Genomic DNA, 16,416 nt, shown 5'->3' on the forward strand with positions numbered 1-16,416 from the left:
AGATTTGAATCAACACTCTTCTTCCAGAGTGGCTTTCTGATAAAGGAAAGAAACTGGGCCCATGCTGCCTTACACACATGTTCTCTCTTTTCTTCCACCATGAGAGAGTGCAACACCAAGGACCTAGCCACCACACTCTTAGACTTCTCAGCCATATGAACTATTATACATTATACATTTCCCAGTCTCAGGTCTTTTGTCATAATAATATCAAACAGGCTATGAGAATGTTTTCTTTCTCTAGGCTTCTAATGTTCACTCATTGATGTTGTACTTTTTGTGGGCTGATGTTTGCTAGACTTGCAATCTACCACTTGAGCTATGCTTTTTTTTTGGTCAGTTGTGGGGCTTGAACTTTGGGTCTGGACGCTGTCCCTTAGCTCTTCAGCTCAAGGCTAGTGCTCTACCACTTGAGCCATAGCGCCATTTCTGGTTTTCTGAGTGGTTTATTGGAGATAAGAGTGTCATGGACTTTCCTGCCCTGGCTGGCTTTGACCCGCTATCCTTAGATCTCAGCCTCCTGAGTAGGTAAGATTATAGGCATGAGCCACAGGTGCCCAGCTTGAGCTATGAGTCCAGCTTTTCACTGATTACTTTTAGAGGACCTCACTTTGTACCTGAGCACACCCCGGAGCTCTGACCAGCCTACGTCATAGGTGTGCACCATGTTCTCCGTGGAGATGAAGTCTCATGGAGTTTTCTGCTTAATACCACGATCCTCCCAATCTAGCATCCCACATAGCTATGTGAGCCCCTGGTGTTCAGCTAAGTATTACATCTTTCCTTATGCTATATCCATATATTGCTTTCTGGACAATTGGCTGTTCTATTTATTTCAAGAGGTTTTGAAGTTCCTCTACTGAAAGCACTTTGGTGGCATTGTTGTAATCTTTTCTGATAATCATTGGTAGCTCCTCAGAAATGTCTTGCTTTCTGCCACTTTGGTTATACTAATCAGATGTCTGGAAGGCAATGGTTTGCTGCATAGGAACCATCCTGACCACTGGGACTGCACATGGTGTTTTTTTTTAAATCATTTTCTTCCCCTTGTTCTTGTAGACTTTTGGAAATCACCCCACTTGACCTCATGCATGGACCTTTGCTTGAATGTTCCTGATGGTGACTTTGGGAATACTGTCCCCGTAAGTCTCTACAGCAATGTGTACACAGATGAGTTAATTTCCTCTCGTGAGAGATGAAACAAAATCATAGTATTCACATACTCAACTTGTTGAAGTCTTGAACTGCTAGGTCAGTGGTTCTCAGAGTGGTCCAGAGGCACCAGCTGCACTTGAGAACTTGCTGGAAATTCTAATTCTCAGACCTTTCCCTAGGCCTAATAAATCAACAATGTTGGGGGGGGGGTAGGGCCCAGATTTCATTGTAAAAATATTGTAGGTAATTCTGAAGAATATCTGGGTTTGAGAATCATTTCACTAGAGATTGATTTGTGGAATAGAAAAAAAGTAAACACTGGAGCCCCATTTCTAGACCAATTAGCTCAGATGCTGATAAGTGAGGATTAGTTTTCAGAATTATTAAAAAAAAAAAAAACCCAAACACCCAGGTGATTCTCATGTGCATCTTAGGCTTAAAGCCAACCAATTCAGCTGAGTGCAGGTGGCTCATGCTTGTAATCCTAGTTAATCAGGAGGCTGAGATCTGAGGACTGTGATTTAATACCAGTCCATGCAGGAAAATCGGTGTGACTCTTAACTCCAATTAACCAGCAAAAAGCCCAAAGTAGAAGCTGTGGCTCAAGTGGTATGGCACTAGTTTCCAAGTTCAAGCCCCAGGAGCAGCAAACACACACAAAAACAAACTACTCCTCTAGGTGAGATAATACCTTTATGGCCTGAATTTTTCCTTTCCCTAGTATAAAAGGTATGTGACACAAATCTAATGAAGGATATACATGTCCCATAGAGTTTTGGAACATTATTTAAGACTTTTTGCCCAGTCATAGAGAATATGCCATGCAAATATGAATCATGTGCATATTTAATCCATAACTGTGTATATCTGTTTGGATATGTACTGGAGCAAGCAAACAACGTGGTAATCACATGCATGATTAGGTTTTAGATTCAAAGCACAGGTACTGTGAGCTTACTGTAAATATAGCACTACCCAGTTCAGGTTTACTATTTCATTCACAAAATTAAGGGCACACCATAGAAAAGCATGAACAACCTGCATAAGGCCAATCATACATTTTCTTCTTGTCTCTCTACAAAGTGAAAATGGACTCCCACACAGGAAAGAAGCCTAGATATCTATGTATCTCTTGAATAATGTTGCAAGATAAAGATATCTCTCTTTTTTGTAGCTTCCCAAGGGAACTTCTCTAAACCTATGGCTATTTTTTTCTTAAGTAGAAGCTATCAGCCATTCCTAAGAGAAATCAGCTTGAGTTCTCACATACGAATTAAGTAATATGAGGTGTCAAGAAGGAAAGAGGAGAAGGTGGTAGTACATCAGACTGACACCTTACAGAGCACCACCTCTGACCTTCCTGTTTGCTCACATACTTGCTCATCAGAATCCTCTGCAATTAGCTCTGGTCTCCTTTTTCACTTTGAGTAAACAGAGGCACACTGCCTAGGCAACTTTGTAAAGTAACAAATGATAGGCAGAAGACTGCTGACTTTGGCATCTTCATTTACTTATATTTTTAGGCGAGGCTTGTGTGAGCAGAGACAGGGCCAGTGATAGACAGCTTCATGGACAGAAAAGTAAAAGTTAAGCAAATCCAGAGAATCCTATCTTTGACCTGTCCTCCTGTGACACTGAAATTACATTTACAATGTACTAAATAACACCCTTCAAAGACAAGCCCTAAGTTGCCATGTATATCCAAGGGGAAGCCTATTCAGCTGCAGAGATCCAGCATTAAGTGAGACTATAAATAACTTCACTATCTATACTAGAAACTCCTCTATCACCATCCTAATTAGAAGGTGAGGAAGGAAGGCAGTACTTAACAAAGGGATCTGTGACATTTGGTGATGATAATAATGGCTTTAAAATTCCAGGAAAAAGTCAGTTTTCCCAATTTTCCCTCACTTGTGTGTCTCCTCTCTCTAGTGAATATTCTCAGTTCCCAGATAGAATTATTTAAACTGCTTTAGTCTATCTATCTATCTATCTATCTATCTATCTATCTATCTATCTATCTATCTATCTATCTATCCACCCACCCACCTACCTATCTTGAAATAGTTGTATAAAGGAGTTTCAATTTAACATAAAAATTTCGGAGTAAAATGCACCTTGATCAGCGTCACCCCTTCCTGCTTTTATTTGTACAATGATGGTGATAGAAACCTTGGAAAACTAGTACAGCATGGAGAAGACACATTGGATGTTCTCCCTTAAGAGGAAGAAAGTCATGGCTACTATTTTGGTTCAATTTTCTACCAAATTACTATCATAATTTACCAACACATTAGGATTATTTCTCTTCCCAATGTATTGGGATTATTATTCACTTACTATATTAGAACAAATTTCTCCACAAGTTGTATTCTATAATTTTTGGTGGCTGTACACTATTGTATCCTGTGTGAATGTCATAATTTATAGATATCCTACTTTGCTGAATATTTACATTGTTCCTACTTAGTGGCTGTTGTGAGGAATGCTGGGATAGACATGCTTGTATGTGCTTGCCTCTTCCTTAGAAGACCCAAAAGTGGATCTGCTAAGTCAAAAAACTTTTGACCATTCAAGACTATGTGTCTGTACAGACTTGCTCCAGATAAGTTGCCAACCTGGATTCTTACCAGCAATATATTGGAGAGTTTCTGTTTTAAATTCTCATCAAAAGTGACAGTTGGAAAATTGCACTTATATTAACATGGGCACTTTTTTTGGTCACTTCTTGTCTTCAGGGATCATTTGAATCTTAGTATTGCTCAAGAAGAACAAATGAGCCAGAATTCAGTAAGTATTCTGTCCTTTCCTCAGTGGATGGGTGCTCTAGAAATCCACATAGAATCTTGGCAGATAATCTCTCCCTTATTGTGGCAATACAAGAGTCAGCCCAATCTCCAATATATTACATTAATTTCAAAGAAATTTGAAGCCAGACATGGTGATATCTCAACCACTCAGGAGATAAGAGATACGAAGACTGTAGTTCTAAGCCACATCGGGCAAAAAATGTGAGATTCTGTCCAAAAAAGATACCCTAAAGCACAAAGGACTAAATCTGACATATAACTGTAACCCCCTCTGTACATCACCTTTATAATAAAAATTCAAAAGACGAGAAAATTCTAGGAAAAGGTACCAGTGTGTTAATATGTGTGAACTGAATATTCAAAGGTTTTATATTAATATAACTTAGTCAAATTTGTGTGATGTGGCATAAAGATTTCTAATGAAATATTAATTTTAAATAAAATGTCATTTTTTAAAAAAAGGACTAAAAGAGTGGCTAAGCAGTAGAATACTTGTCTGGTAAGCACAATGCCTGAGTTCAGTCTCTAGTACTGCCAAACAAACCAAAGAAACAAACTTGGGAGATTATTTTGTGTTTGTATATCATGAATGCAGGTGTATAGTGTGCGTTCTCTCTCTCTCTTTCTCTTCAGAAACCTACCTTCCTTTTTTAGGTTCTAATTAAACCTTCCCATGGGAAGGGCTGGGAAGGTGGCTCAGTGGTAGCGTGCTTGCCTTGCATGCATGAGGCCTTGGGTTCAATTCCTCAGCACCACATAAGAAAAAAGAAAAAATCCGGAAGTGGCACTGTGGCTCAAGTGGTAGAGCCCTAGCCTTGAGCTGAAGAGCTGAGGAACAGCGCCCAGGCCCAGAGTTCAGACCCACGACCGGACCCCCCTCCAAAAAAAAAAGTGAGTTCATTTTGGTCTGGGAAGGTGGCTCAGTGGTAAACCTTCCCATGGGATAATGGACTATCCTTGTGAATAGTTCCATAATCCTAAAGGCTTTTTTGGTCTTGAACCTTATTTTTTGTATCACTAGTAGCCTTGGGTTAGCCTTTTGGTATTATTATTCTTGGTTTATGGTATCACAGAGCCCAGGGCTCAAAGAACATTTGGAGATCAGCAGGTCCAACACCTTCCCTTTACAAATCAGTGGACCGAGACCCAAAAAAGTGAAGTGGCTATTTGTTCAAGATGAAAAATCTAGTTAGTGCTGCTTTCATGCTAGCATCGAGTGGCTCCTCAAATGCAAGGTTCTTTAATCACGTCCATATTTGTTTCTATCAAAGGAAAAGATGAGTAGGGCTTTTGAAATTATACATGGGACAATGTAAAATGGATGCATAGAGATGAAAGAAGAGGAACACAGAAGGGCTGACTATGATTAATAGACATCCTACACATAAAGGGGCATGTTAAATTGAACCCCTTTGTGCAACTACTTGAAAATAACAATAAAAAAAGAGACATCCTGAGGAGATAACATTGTCCCAGATGATAGTGCTCCCTCCCCCATTTTGAAGTAATCATCATCCTGGCTTTATGTTTGATACCCCTTAACTTTTTAGAGTTTACCCCCTAAAATATCATTTGGGAAGCTATCACAAAATTAGAAGGATAAGGGTAGGCCCCTTACTGTGGGTATTTGGAAATGATGCCAATACAGGGAAATTTCTACAAATGTTCTACTGAATCTAGACAGGTCTATTTTTGTCTTTTCTCACATTTTTTCCCCATCTTTTTCATTTTATGCTCCATTTTGGTTTTGCCCTAAATCCCCACTTTACTTCTCACTTTTGCTATTTGGTTTCAGTTTGCAAAAGCACTTGTTCCCTGAAGGTTCCTTCATAGCTGGCTGTTCTTCTTTGCAGGACTAGGTATAGTCTCTAATCTCAGGCTATTGCTGAGTTTTTATTTCTATTCCTAGAAATACAAAACAATCTGTATTTCTTCATTGTGTATTGCTTTCCTCAGATGTTTGCTCATGATACAGGGCAGGAATTTAGAAAGGTAGTTGGAATCAATGAGCATGTGATGGTATTTGGTAACTTCAAACTCGCCACTGGGGACTATGGGGACTTTGGGCAGGTTTATTGGGAACCCCATTTGTGTGTGTGTGTGTGTGTGTGTGTGTGTGTGTGTGTGTGTGTGTGATAGCCCCAGGGCTTGAGTTCAGGGCCTAGGCTCCATCCCTGAGCTTTTGTGCTCAAGGTTAGTGCACTGTCATTTGAACTGCAGCCACACACCTTTTTTTGTGTGTGTGATTTAATTGGAGACAAGTATGTCAAGGACTTTTTTGTCTTGGCTGACTTTGAACCATTATCTTCACATTTCAGCCTCCTGATTAGCCAGGATTACATGCATGAATCACTGGTATCTAGTCTTCAACTGTGTGTGTGTGTGTGTGTGTGTGTATAAATATAGTATAGCATAGTTTGCCATTTTTAGGTGTGAATGCCAATTCCATTAAGTACACTCACAATATTGTGAGCTCACTACGAGTTTTCTAAACTTTTCAATTACATCCAGAAGAGACTGGACTGCCTTTATGTAGTAACTCCATCCCTTCTTCTATGTGCTCCTGGAAACCACAATTTTGATTTCCATCTCTATGAATTTAAGTGTTTTAGTACCTCAAATAGGTGGAATCGTATAGTTTTTCATGTTATGCCTGTCTTATTTCACTTAGCGTAATGTGAAGAGTGCTCCAGGGTATAACATGAATTAGAATCTATCATTTTATGGCTGGATAATACTCCATTATATGTGTATATCACATTACCCATCTGTTGATGGACAGTTTTGTGGTGTCTATCTCTTGGCTATTGTGGTTCAAGCTTTAGGACTAGTACACACAGATACACAGACATAGACACACAGACCCCCCCTCCCCCAAACACACACACACAAATTAGGCAATAACTGAGTAGATAGCATTGAAGTCTTTTTTCATTGTGCAATATGGTGGTGGTGGTGGTGGTGGTGTGTGTGTGTGTGTGTGTGTTGGTGCTGGGACTTGAATTCAGGGCTTCTTGCTCTTGCTTAGCTTCTTCATTCATAGATGGAATGTTATCATTTCAGCCACAGCTCTACTTCTGGCTTGCTGCTGGTTAACTAGAGATAAGAATCTCACAAACGTCTCTTCCTGGGTGGCCTTGGAACGGTGATCCTCAGACCCCAGCCTCCTGAGTAGCTAAGATTGCAGGAATGAGCCATCAAGTGTCCTTATCATGATGGAGTTTTTACTGATCTTAAAACTGAGCAACCTAAAAGGCTGAAAAGTAATTTAGTGCTGGTGGGTAGGCAGAATCTAGAGATCATGAATGGATAGGAGGACTGACATTGAGAAAGAGCAGTTACCACCTCTATAAATAGTGAACCCAGGCTTACAATTGGACTCGCTTCACAGGACAGACACCTTCCAAGACAACTTTCAAATACACATGGGATTTTGAGAACAATGATAATGAGACCCAAACCTGAAGGTCACGTGACTGCTGGACAGCAGATGTGTAATGGTCCCTTAAAACCAACTTGCCAGATCTAATGACAGATCCTCAGGAAGATCATCTGCCTCCCATTTAGGGCAGTAAGTGACTCAGTGATACTGGTTCTGCAGCTGACAAGGCATCTAAAATAGGAAGCTAGTGTTTCTGTTGGGAGCCACTCTTCCCAGTTTACATCCGTGCTTCCTATTTTACTCTTCCACTCTTCCTATTTAACATCCTTCACTAGCTCTGAAGCATTTCTGGGCTTCAGAGTAAATTTGCAAAGAGTTTCAAATTTATCTTTGCAAATGAACCTTCATCTAAATATCATGCAAATATTGACTATCACTCTAGGAAGCAGGTACTGTGTATGCCTGGAAGTGACCACAGTCTGAAAGACTCATAACGTTCCAGAGATCCATTCAAAGAGTTGGGAAGATCATGTTTTAAGCTGGGCAGTGTTGCATCCTTGTGATTGCAGCATTTGAAGAGAGGAAGCAGGAGGATCACAAGTCTGAGGCTGCCTGGGCTACTCTCTTTCTCTCTCTCTCCCTCCCCCTCCCTCCCTCCCTCTCTCTCTCTCTCTCTCTCTCTCTCTCTCTCTCTCTCACACACACACACACACACACACACACAAATAAAGGAAGGTGGAGGAAAAATGTTTGAGAGCATGCAATTGGGAAAGTAATGGGTAAAATCAGAAAAGGAACATTTGGGCTTAGATCTAAAGAGAAATTAGGGGCTGAGTAAAAGGCTGAGGACAGTCCTAGGAGTTACACAAGGCTGGGTAAGAGGCAGTGATCAGGGAGTGAGTGATACATTGTCAGAAATGTGGCTAGAAAAGCTGGACAGGAGCTAACCCATGTAAATTCTCATGAAAAATTCAGGCATCATACTTAAGAGTAATGGGAAAAACCAGTTATGGTCATACATACCTGTAATCCTAGCTACTCAGGAGGATTGAAGGTAGCAGGATTGAAATCTGAGTCTAGCATAGGCAAAGCATGAGACTCTATCAACCAGGAAGAAAGAAGGGCTGCGGTGTGGCTCAAGTGATTGGGCACTTGCTAGGCAAGTCTTGAGTTCAGTTCCTAATACTGGCAAAAATAAGAGCAATGGAAAGCAAAACCCATGCTCTAAGGATTGGAGTGATTGATTTAATAGCATGAGAGACTGTAAGCTATAGAATAAAGGGAACCTCTGGGCTGGAATATGGCAACACCAGTCAAAATAGTAGTGGAATAGTGAAGGAACAGCGACACAGCTAGATGTGAGATGTCAGCTAGCAAAAATCATTGGCAGGCTGGGGAACTTGTGTTAGAGAGAAGTGTTTGGAAGTCTCCCAGGTTTTGTTTTTGTATAGCAGGATAAATAGGATACCTATCAGAATAGTACTTCTATGTAATGTTTATTTGTAAACCTAACCTTGCAGCCGGGTGCTGGTGGCTCACGCCTGTAATCCTAGCTACTCAGGAGGCTGAGATCTGAGGATCGCGGTTCAAAGCCAGCCGGGGCAGGAGAGACCGTGAGACTCCTATCTCCAATAAACCACCAGAAAACCGGAAGTGGCGCTGTAGCTCAAGTGGTAGAGTGCTCGCCTTGAGCTGAAGAGCTGAGGGACAGCGCCCAGGCCCAGAGTTCAAGCCCCATGACCGACAAAAAAAAAAAACCTAACCTTGCTTTTAAGTTAGTCCTTTGGTGTCTGTTCCAGTTGTTCTCAAGTTAGAAGTCCCTCTGTACTCATTATAGTTTGGACTTGAAATGTCCCCAAAGACTCTTATGTTGCTTTGTCCCCAGCTCAATCTTCAGAGGTGGAATTTAGGGATGTGATTGGATAAGGAGAGCTCTGACCTCCTGAATGAGTCCAAGCATTGATAAAGGGAGGTGGTGGAAACGGGGGGAAGTGGGTCACTGGGGGAAGTGCCTTTGAAGAGCCTATCCTGTCCCTGTCCTGATCTTTTTGGCTCTCTCGTCTCTGGCTGCCTTGAGGGGAGCAGCCTCCTGTGCTGAGTACTCCTGCTGTCATGATGGTCTGTCCATAGGAATGGAGCCAGCTGACCATGGACTGAAACCTTTGAACCCATAAGCCAAAATAAAAATTTCTTCCTTAAAAATTTAAAAAAACCCACTCACTGTGTATGGTTGTACATGCCTGTAATCTCAGTGACTTATGAAGTAGGGGTAAAAGGTTTGCAGTTTGAGGCCTGCCTAGTCAAAGTTTTCTAAAGTCCCTAGGTGACAAAACAAATATAAAAACAAAAACACATTGGGGCTGGGAAGATGGCTCAGTGGTAGAGTGCTTGCCTTGCTTGCATGAGGCCCTGGGTTCAATTCCTCAGCACCTCATAAACAGAAAAAGCCCGAAGTGGCATTGTGGCTCAAGTGGTAGAGCTCTAGCCTTGAGCTTAAGAACTGAGGGACAGCACCCAGGTCCAGAGTTCAGGCCCCACAACCGAAACAAAACAAAACAAAAAAAACCCCACCCTGAATCAAAAAGACTTAGGGAAGTGGGTTCAAGTGGTTAAGCAATGGCCTACCAAGTAAGGGTTGGTAGTTGCCTACTAATTCAAAGCTCTGGAGTTCAAGCCCCAGTATCACCACAAAGAACTCCCAAATATAGATTGTTTACTTTTGCTATTTTGTTACAGTGATATTAAACATGGGGAAAAGCAGGCGGAAGATGTGGGAGGCAGGCATTAATGGATGGTAGCTTAAGTTGGACACATCATAGCCCTTAAGTGCTCCATTTCTGGAGCAGAGTATGTGCATGTGGGTGCACATGTGTGTGTTAATAACCACACATCTGGAAGACCCTTAGTTCCTTCATCATCCTTCCTCAGAGATAGAAAGCTCTGATGAAATATTTTTGTCAATATAAAATGTCATTTCTGGAAACGCAATTTTAGATGTCAGTGGCTTGCCTCAAAAATGTATTTTAAAAATTATGAAACATCCAGTTTTCCTTCAAGAGTAAATGACATTAAAAAAAGAAAAAGGAAAAAAAAAAGAAAACAGGGTTGCTGTTGACTTAAGTGCTAGAATAATAGGTGTGCTTAGGAAGAAGCTGATATAATGAAGGAAATGGACTGAAATCAGTCTTTAAAATGGGTGAAGCAATCTTACAAGGTGCAGGGTGAAACTCGTGGAGGTTGGATGAATGGGAGGCAGCTCTGTGAAGTTCTAAAGGAATCCACGTAAGAAGGGAACAGGAAACTATCCCTAACATGGCCCTCACTTCTCTGGCTGGAGCAGTCAGTGCTGTGCATGACTACAGTTCTGTCCATTCATCCCTGTGCTAAGAAGGGAGCAGGATGTGCCAATGCAGCTCCACAGGAAGAATAGCTATTCCCTGGAAGCAGTTTTACTCTGTGTTCAGAGAAAGGTATGACGATGTTTCTCAGGCTTATAACACTATTACCAATGTCTGTGCAAGTTCTTGTGGGATAACCATAGGTTATCAGGAGCCTCCAGGCTCCACTGTCTTAAACTTTGCACTATATATTTTTGCCTATTCAAAAGAAATATACATTTTCTTACTATCCTGAATCTACATGCTAGAGTAAACCATGAAGTCTGCATTTCTATTCTGTGAGGCAAATAGCTATCTGAAGTGAAATCCTCCAGTTTGTGAAAAGAGCAATATTTGAGGTAATAGTCATACTGCAGGTATCAATACCTAAACAAAGCAATCTGAGATTGTGTCTAACAAATATAAGCCCGTTTTTCACATTAGTGAGATACAGCTTTAAAAGCATTAGCGAATGTTAGGAAATCTAAACGTTACAACTGTTGGGGCTGTAGGAAAGAGCCCTGACCTGCATATAACCAACAGAATTGTCAACAGTGATGGGAAGTCAGGTCCTTGATTAGGTCATGTCATATGACACACTGTCTTGCCAGAAAACACAGCTAGGAAATGAACTGTGCCAACCACCCAGAGAGCTTGCAAGTGTGTCCTCCTGAAGGAGCTTGGCTAGGTGGCCTTTTCCAGCTAAGCCTCCAGATGAGACTCCAGCTGACATCTTGACAAGGTCCTTTAACAAGGACCTTGGCAGAACCATGTCAAGAATTCAGCCTCGGGAACTGGTGCTGTGGCTCAAGTGGTAGAGCGCTCGCCTTGAGCTGAAGAGCTGAGGGACAGCACCCAAACCCAGAGTTCAAGCCCCACACCAAAAAAAAAAAAAGAAAAAATAAGAATTCAGCCTCTGTGAGAGAAAACATGGTTTGTTCTCAGCTGCTAGTTTTGTACTAATTTATCACCCAACAATAACAAAAACAGATTTTGGTGTTAGAAAGGGGGCACTGCTGTCACAAATACCCAAATATGTGGGAGTGGCTTTGGGTGTGCTCATTGAGCTATGGGTAAAGGCGGGAAGAATTCTAAGGCACGTCATAGAGAAGGGAGGGAAGTTGAAAATATAGAAATAATTCGGTAGCATATAGCTTTGTAAAAATAAAAATGCACTTATTGCTAAGGATAGAGAAACATGAAAACATAAGCTCTTGTTTGAACATCTGAATAGACAGAGCTGAAGCAGATCTGAGTGTAGCACTTTTGGGACACCCTTTCATGTACAAAGTAATTTAAATTTTTTTGGGGGGTCCAGTCGTGGGGCCTGAACTCTGGGCCTGGGCGCTGTCCCTCAGCTCTTCAGCTCAAGGCTAGCACTTTACCACTTGAGCCACAGCACCACTTCCAGCTTTTTTCTTTTTTGCTTATGTGGTGCTGAGGAATCGAACCCAGGGCCTCAGGCATGCAAAGCAAGCGCTCTACCACTGAGCCACCTTCCCAGCCCAGTAATTTAAATTTTTATCTGTCTATAAATATAGTAAAAATAGCTAGGTGCCCTACTCCTATAATCATGACTAGTTGGGAGACTAAGATCTGAGGATCATGATTTGAAGCAGTCTGGGCAGGAAAGCCTGTGAAACTCATCTCCAGTGAACCAGCCTAAAGGTGCACAGCATAAAGACAGCACCCAGATTCTAAGTCCAAGCCCGGCACTAAAAGTATATACAATTAACAATACTTATGGATAAGCTGACACTCCTCTGCAGTAAAATTATAGAAATTTTATTTAAATCAAACAATAGTTTTCTAAAAGTTTTTTGTTGTTGTTTAAGTCTGAAAGTTATTTAAAGCGTAACACGTGAGAAGTGCCAGCAATGCAGGCAGTACCTCCACAGGGAGTAATCAAGCAATGTCAGCCCTGCTTCCACCTTGTCCTGAAAAGACCATTGCATGAGTGGCAGAGCTATTACAACAGGCTACTGTGGCCTGGTACCTACACCATTTCATTTGTGTCAGAATGATAGGTGACTTCTTGGTACACTGAAAGCATCAGAAGCACAATCCCTTTGTAGTAAAAGTGGTAATTTGAAAATAACATTCTGCAATGTCTTTAGTAGAAGCCATTGTATGCAACTAGATTATAAATGTATTTTGCTATCATCTTTAACCTTTCCAATGGTCCATCTCTAATCTCTCCAACGGTCCTGTATGTACTATTCTGTGTGTGTGTGTGTGTGTGTGTGTGTGTGTGTGTGTGTATCTATCCTGGGGCTTGAACTCAGGGTAGGGGCACTGTCCCTTAGTTTTTTTTTTTGGGGGGGTCCGGTCGTGGGCCTGAACTCTGGGCCTGGGCGCTGTCCCTCAGCTCTTCAGCTCAAGGCTAGCGCTCTACCACTTGAGCCACAGCACCACTTCCGGCTTTTTTTTCCCTGCTTATGTGGTCCTGAGGAATCAAACACAGGGCCTCATGCATGCAAGGCAATGCTCTACCACTGAGCCCCCTTCCCAGCCCTCCCTGAGCTCTTTTGTTCAAGGCTAATGCTCTACTACTTGAGCCACAGCTCTACTTCTGGCTTTTTGGTGTTAATTGGAGATAAGAGTCTTATGGACTATCCTGCCTGGGCTGGCTTTGAACCATGATCCTCTGATCTCAGCCTCTTGAGTAGCTAGGATTACTGGTGTGAGCCATCAGCACCCAGCTGTATGTTATTCTTTATCAGCACAGAAAGGATATTTCTTCAAGGCAGATGGACTGAGGCTTTTGACACCATGCAAATATTAACTTTAAGCTAAGGACAAACCACTGAAATTATTCAACGTGAAAAATGAGAGCTTTCAATGCATTTGCCATTTTTATTTTGCTATGCAGTAACATCATTCACCATGGGCTGTGATGTGGCTGACAGGGAATGGAGAATATATCTTTTCAAAGGCTATTTATAACTAAACACAAATAGTTTTAATTACAGTGGAAATTCTGTACAGTTTAAGGCTTGGCTCTGAACTAGATTGTAAATATGGACCAGATTTGGAACTAAAACACCTTTTCTTCAAGTCAAAAAAGAAAATGAATGAAAAAAAAATACAAGGAAAAAGAAACAAAGAAAGAATACAAAGCAATAGAAGCCCAACAGGATTTCAGTGAAATTCCATAATCTTGTAAACTAACAAAACATAGGTTTTCTTCCCAAAACAAGTGATGATTTACATATTTAGGGGTTGTTAGGAAACTCCAAGAAGCTTTCTATATTGAACGTGGACCAAAGCGAACAACAAGGAAGAAATCACATGAATGTGCTAAAACTTGGTACCACCATATAACAAATTAAATGAAATACACAAAGCAATATTATAAGCATTAAATATTTCCAGAGGGTCAGAGAGTCATTACTGCATATGAATGAGAATAATAAAACCAGGTGAAACAAGTACAAGATTCAAGTTGTTTACTCAATAAACTTGGTATTGGCACATCTAATCTGGAATAAACTTGAGATACCAGACCTAGACAGCTTCTAGCATTTTAGGGTAATCTTCATTTAATCTGTAAACCAAAGATTTGTCACCTAAGAAGTTGCCATTTTTTGTGTGTGGAGACTTTAATAACGATAAACTATGAAAGGCGTGAGTTGTTTATGTGTTACATGAGATCACGGTTTATATTGTCGGTTATGAACGTGCAGGTAAGAGTTGAAAACTGAGACATTTTGTGAAAATTAAAAATGCTGCTCTTTTGTAATTTTACCGTTGCTTCATGCAGTATCAGTTTAGTGATGCTGATTCAGATTGCTTTATTATGGGAAGATCTCTCTGTCAGTGTCTTTATTAATAATCAAGGTCAATTCTTCTGGAACGGAATTTTCCACAGACAGATACAAGTCAGTTGGGTTAGAAGAGGGAAGTCCATAAAGGCTCTGGTTTTCCTAATGGTTTGCATGACTGGATTCATGTGCAAGCTAAGTTATTCCTGTAGAAAAGAGATTTCATTAGTTACACATTTGAAATCTTAAGAACTTTGCTCAGATCAAGGCCACAGAAAAGTATCTTGGAACATTTTTTGACAAGATATTGTCATATTTCTTCCTAAATCAGTTTCCATGATAAGGCTTATAATTAATTTTTGTTTTGGTGCTGGAGCTGGGACTTGCATTCTGTACCCAGGTGCTGTCTTTTAGTTTTTGGTTTTTGGTTTTCTCGAGGCTAATGCTCTATCATTGGAGTCACAGCTTTATTTCTGGCTTCCTGTTGATGAACTGAAAATTAGAATCTCACAGACTTTCCTGCTCAGGCTGCCTTTGAACTATGATCCTCCAATCTCAGCCTCCTGAGTAGCTGGAATTACATGAGCCACAAGTGCCCAGCTCTGTATAACAGAGTTTCTTTTACATAATTACAATATCACTAAGTAGCTGAAGCCCACTGAAGAAAGTCTTTGTATTTCACCTACAAAATAGATTATAAATTTGAAGATTGAATTTAGCATTGCTTTTCTAAGAGGTGTTACTCATCAATCCAAATGTTTCAGAAACCCTTTAGAGCACTTCCTTATGAAGTCTCTCCATTGTTCTGCCCTGTAAACACATGTGCAGATAGCAGTGCTGCTGTTGCATTCAGCATTCCAAGTGCTCTAAGGATGCTCATGGCCCCACGAGTGCTTGCACAGCAGGTCATATACATGGCATGACTGTGCACACACAGACAACAAGGTCTGCTCACCATGCTGGCCACACAGCAACTGTCAAGGCATGCACTTTCTAGAGGAAAACAGGACCACCAAAGCTATGTTTTGCCTCCTCCTGGGACATACTAGCACATAAATATTCCAAGGAATAAGTATTCCAAGGAATACAAGAAATATAAAGCCATCCAAAAGAGAAAGCAAGTGTTTAGGCTTCAAATTAACCACCCCTCCTCCAAACCAAAGCACAAACAAGCTGTTACCAAACACTGTTGAGTAAGCTTCCAAAGGATGATGTTATCAAAGGGAGAAAGCAGTGTATTTAATTTCCCTAAGTTGTAAGAACATACAGATTGAACCTCTGAGAACAAAACTGCTTTAGTTCTGATTAGGCCACATGGCAAGTGAAATCAAATTTGATATTTTAAATTTGGAAAATGAAAAAAGCCTGGATTAAAAGAGAAGCGTGATGAGCCCATGCAAACGACGACTCTTGCGTTTCCCTTTTCCTCTAACTGGCAATAGATGCAAGGAGGGAACTTGCAAACCCTAGACAACTAGGTACTCACAAGCAGATTCTCCTTTCACTTAGTAACCAGTTCCACCAATGCCAGCAAGAGGAAAAGGGAGAGGAGGGATTAGGTGAGAGATGGGAGGAAGTGACCCATGCCACATGCCAGGTTAGGCCAGCCTACAAAATCAACATCACCTCTTACCTCTAGTCAATCCTCTCCATCTTCTGGTGTGATTTCTGTCTCTTTATGGACCACTACCTTGGTCACTGACATGTCAGGGTGCTGCTCTTTGGCCTCTTTAATTGCCTGAGCCAGCGCCTATCCCCAGGAAATCACAGAAGGGTAAAAACAAAGAGGAGGTAGGACATGCGTGAGCAGTAGCAGCATGTAGACTTATGAGCTAAAATCCATACCCACAATTTACAAATGAGGTAACAGTGATTACGAGAGGAATTGAAAATCATTAATTCAGAAAGTGTTTTAGAATACAGGCTGC

The 16,416-nt window shown here is 41.1% G+C and overlaps 1 protein-coding gene across 9 annotated transcripts in view; it reads right to left on the reverse strand.

Annotated features, from left to right (window-relative positions):
- Positions 1-13,560: 13,560 nt before the first annotated feature.
- Epb41l3 (erythrocyte membrane protein band 4.1 like 3) overlaps positions 13,561-16,416 on the reverse strand; it is a 256,993-nt gene continuing 254,137 nt past the window's right edge. For 8 of the 9 annotated variants that reach the window (XM_042699182.1, XM_042699183.1, XM_042699177.1 and 5 more), the window contains 2 exons: positions 16,122-16,238; positions 13,561-14,694 (listed from right to left, as the gene is read on the reverse strand). In XM_042699182.1, coding sequence (XP_042555116.1) covers positions 16,128-16,238 — 111 coding nt within the window. In that variant the 3' untranslated portion in view covers positions 13,561-14,694; positions 16,122-16,127. The remainder of the gene's footprint in view (positions 14,695-16,121; positions 16,239-16,416) is intronic. The other variant, XM_042699179.1, reaches the window with a different exon arrangement.

Source organism: Dipodomys spectabilis, unplaced genomic scaffold, assembly GCF_019054845.1.
Source record: "Dipodomys spectabilis isolate Male_0828 unplaced genomic scaffold, ASM1905484v1 ptg000235l, whole genome shotgun sequence".
In the NCBI taxonomy this organism is placed as follows: domain Eukaryota; kingdom Metazoa; phylum Chordata; class Mammalia; order Rodentia; family Heteromyidae; genus Dipodomys; species Dipodomys spectabilis.